The sequence below is a fragment of the Apis dorsata genome, unplaced genomic scaffold (genome assembly GCF_000469605.1).
Source record: "Apis dorsata unplaced genomic scaffold, Apis dorsata 1.3 scaffold_74, whole genome shotgun sequence".
Taxonomy (NCBI): Eukaryota; Metazoa; Arthropoda; class Insecta; order Hymenoptera; family Apidae; genus Apis; species Apis dorsata.
In genome coordinates, this window is record NW_006263372.1 from 490828 (window position 1) to 494696 (window position 3869).

Here is a 3869-nt window from a genome sequence, read left to right on the forward strand (position 1 = left end):
CATCATAGAATTTCAATATACAAATATATATATATATATTTTACTAATGATAGAAAATTCCATTTTGCTTAATTTGAATTATTTTATATTATTAAAAGCATTTTTATTACCCTGTAAAATATAATTGGAATTTCAATTACAAGAAATTGGGCTTCTTTCTTATTCAACTTTCAATTTAAAAGTAAACATTATCGATATTAATTAATTGTGGAAACATTTTACATATTTTATTATTATAATAAAACTTTCATCATCAATGGATTATTAATTTAATGATAAACAATACACATTTTTAATTCAAGATGATTGTTTGTAAAATATTTTTTCTGTTTGGATCTTTTGAATTTTAATTTAAAATTAAAAATTTCAATGATAAGATTATAATTCTCTATAGAAAAAATCTATATAAACAATGAAACATTATGTTTTTTTTAATTTTAAATCCTTACGAGGAATACAAGTAAAATATATATGTTATTAATACCTAACTACTTTGTAATTTTAATCGTCCCTCCTCATTTAAAATGCTAAAGCATTTGCAACAGCATTACTTCATTACGAGATTAATGGTATACGTGTTTATACATACTTGAAAAAATGCAATCTACAATAAAATCATGCAATAAAATTTTCTTCGTGAAAATTACTTTTGGAGATAAATAAATTTTTTAAAATTAAAATAATCTCCTATTCAAAATGATTCCTCGAAGCGATGTTCATTTAAAAATTTCAAAACATTCCTCGTCATTTAACGTCATTATCGATCATTATTATTTTATAAACAAAATAAATTCTATTCGAAATATATCTAAAAGTTCAAATAGGTCACTATAGCCGATCTAGACACAAATGTATCTTTTATCTTTTACATGCACACACACATATATCGTCATCCCTCGACACTTTATCACATATTATTATTATATCACAATCCAATTTCGATTGAACCAACAATGAACTACTTTCTAATCTAATCTTCGTCCTTTTTTCTTCCTCCCTCCCTCCCNTGATTCAATGCTGATCCAACTTTCCTTCCGGGATCGTCGTCGTGTCTTATTCGCGTGTTAAAACGTCACCTTTTCTGCTCGTCTTTGTCGCTCGTTTAGTCCCAGGCATGCGTGAACCGACTCAACATGCAGGTTAGTTGCTGTTTCCTCTCGATGTATCTTCTTTATTCTCTTATTCTTTTCTTTCCCCCCTCCTTTCTCTCTCTCTCTGTCCTTTTTTTCTTTCTTCCTTTCTTTCTTCGAGCGCGTTGCGCAGCGGGCGAGGCGAAAATTATGTAACCGTGCGCGGATTTCTTCATCGCAACACCGCGACTCGTTGTAATTACATTTCCACCGTGAGAGATATCAGTTTCTGGCCAGCGAGCAAATTGTTGCTGCGCGGCCGAACCTCGTTAGCGCAATATATTCTAACGACAATGTTTGTAACGTGTAACACGTCGGTATGCGATACGTGTGTAACATTTTCTTCTACAGGATGTTTGATATAATTGTGGTCGATCTTTCGAGAAATCGATTATAAAGATCGAGGAAAAATTTTCGATCGAGTTGCGAGTTGTTACGAGCAACTGAAGTTAGCGTCGAATAAAAGCGAGATGAAGATAGAGTGAGATGGTGATGGTGACCTAGATAGAGTGAGACAGGGATACGTGAAGAGTGAATCTAAAAAATTTATAAATTAATAAATAAGTCTTAATTAATAATTTTGTCATATCGATTTTTATGTTTGTTATGAAATTGATTTTCTAAAATTGTCTTATATATATATATATATATGTATTTTACATATTTTAAGAAGATGTTTGGAACGAATTTAAAATTATATTAGTTTCAATATTTTTTATCAAGATTTCCTTTCTTTTTTTATTTATTTAGAAAATGAAAGGATCTGTAAATTGTAGACATCATCTCTTTAGTTAAAATTTTTTGCTTGTTATTTATTTTTTTTTTTAAATCACAAAGTGTTTTTTGAGGTTATTATTAATGTTCTTATTAACTCGTGACAAGAATTTAACATTGTATTCGATCGATTTTAGTATAAAGTTAAATTTTTATATTATCTTTCTTCATCAAATATTCATAAAAATATCTATAACTTTGCATCACATAATAATTTCCTACAAATTGCTTATTACTCGATTACTTTATTATGTAAATTTTACATGTATAGTATTTCTCCATATATTTAAAAAGAATTACACCACATAAAACTTATTACACAAACTATAAAAATGACTTCACCTTTATCTATATCATTTTTAGTATGTCTCTTCGTAATTTATATGTTAATGAGTCTATAGTATCATTGGAAAACTGTTGTGTGTTATTATCTGAAATATCTATCTCTTAAAAACGTGTCATTTATGTGATACATTTATATTCATTATGTCTAAAAATATTTCGAAAATAAGTAACAGTGTGAAGTACTTATTTTTGGGATTCGATTTTTGATTTTTGATCAAAAATTCATAAACAATTCTCTTCAAAATAGAAAAATATATTTTACACGTATTAAATATTAAATGTATAAAATTTCTAAAAATATAATATCTTATATCTTAATTTCTTTTTTAAATTATTTTTCTTTTCTTTCCACTTACATTATATTTCCAACACAATTAATAAAAATAATTATCCTTTACGAGTTCAATTCTTCAATTTATCGATTCATTCATTCACAACAATTTTTCCGGTTTCATGTTTCAGCGATGTGACGCAGCCCGCCAGGAATATTTTCACGCAAAATGATTCGTGCCCTTGTCCTTCTCTGCATGGTCGTTCTACCTCTTGTACGATGCCACAAGGTAAGAGTATTGTCGAGTACCATCGGGATAAACAAGGACAATGTTTTATTCCGTGCAAATGTTTCCTTAAAACAAAGAACACGTGTATACGTTGGTCGTGGCGTTGACTCGAAATGACAAGATTATTCGCGGAATCGGACAAAGTTAATTGTCGATCCAACGCTGATTACAAGACCAATTCACGCTGCGTAAACATTGGCTTCCGTTGCAAACGTTAGGTGTTTCCTCAATAGAAGAAAGAAAAGATAATTACACTCCTATTTATGTTTATCATTTTACGTTATTAATAGAACTTCTTTGCATAATTCTTTGCATAATAATATTTTAATAATATTACTAGTGGTAATAATAATCATATTTATGGTTTTACAATGTTATCTACGGAGATCTCTTATATAATTTGATTTTTTTAATATTATCAGTGAATTTTAATACTAAAATAAAATATATATAAATATTATAATTTTAATATTGGTAAATTTTCGAAGTTGAAAATTCCAGATTTGTAATATTAACAAATTTTAATTTAAAAAAAATAATAATTTTAATTCTATCTATTTAATTATCATTTCATGATATTATCGACGGAGTTTCCTTACATAATTCGATTATTTTTAATATCTTTAATGAATTATAATATTAAATACAATGATATAATAATATTAGAAAAATCAAAAATTGCAATTTTCTAATATTAGTAAATTTTTTATAAAAAAAAATAAAATCGCTATATATTCTATTTATGCTTAATTTTGCAAAAGAATCTATTCAAAATAAAGATCGATAAACTTATTTTACCTATCTAAAATATTAATCGTTGAACATTTGCGTAACAATTTGTATTTTTCAATGGACCGTGAAATATTCCATTGCTGAAATAATTAATTCGTGAAGGAATTAGCGTTTTATTTCGTTTTTTTTTTTTTCTTCATCTTTTCTCCTTCAATTGAATTTAATATACAATTTCATAATGAATAATTAAGAAAACATGTTTCGTGGAAATGCTTGAACAGATGGTATCCCTTTCTCTCTCTCTCTCTCTCTCTCTCTCTCTCTCTCT

The 3869-nt window shown here is 27.3% G+C and overlaps 1 protein-coding gene and 1 long non-coding RNA gene across 9 annotated transcripts in view; one reads left to right on the forward strand and one right to left on the reverse strand.

Annotated features, from left to right (window-relative positions):
- Positions 1-3869, forward strand: part of LOC102674777 (A disintegrin and metalloproteinase with thrombospondin motifs 8) — a 66139-nt gene that overhangs the window by 41466 nt on the left and 20804 nt on the right. For 5 of the 7 annotated variants that reach the window (XM_006610409.2, XM_006610412.2, XM_006610410.2 and 2 more), the window contains one exon: positions 2712-2809. In XM_006610409.2, coding sequence (XP_006610472.1) covers positions 2750-2809 — 60 coding nt within the window. In that variant the 5' untranslated portion in view covers positions 2712-2749. Of the gene's footprint in view, positions 1-1007; positions 1140-1226; positions 1448-2711; positions 2810-3869 lie in introns of those variants that run through there. The other 2 variants (XM_006610411.2, XM_031508125.1) reach the window with 2 other exon arrangements.
- Positions 1-3869, reverse strand: part of LOC102675354 — a 44150-nt gene that overhangs the window by 28438 nt on the left and 11843 nt on the right. The window lies entirely within an intron of this gene.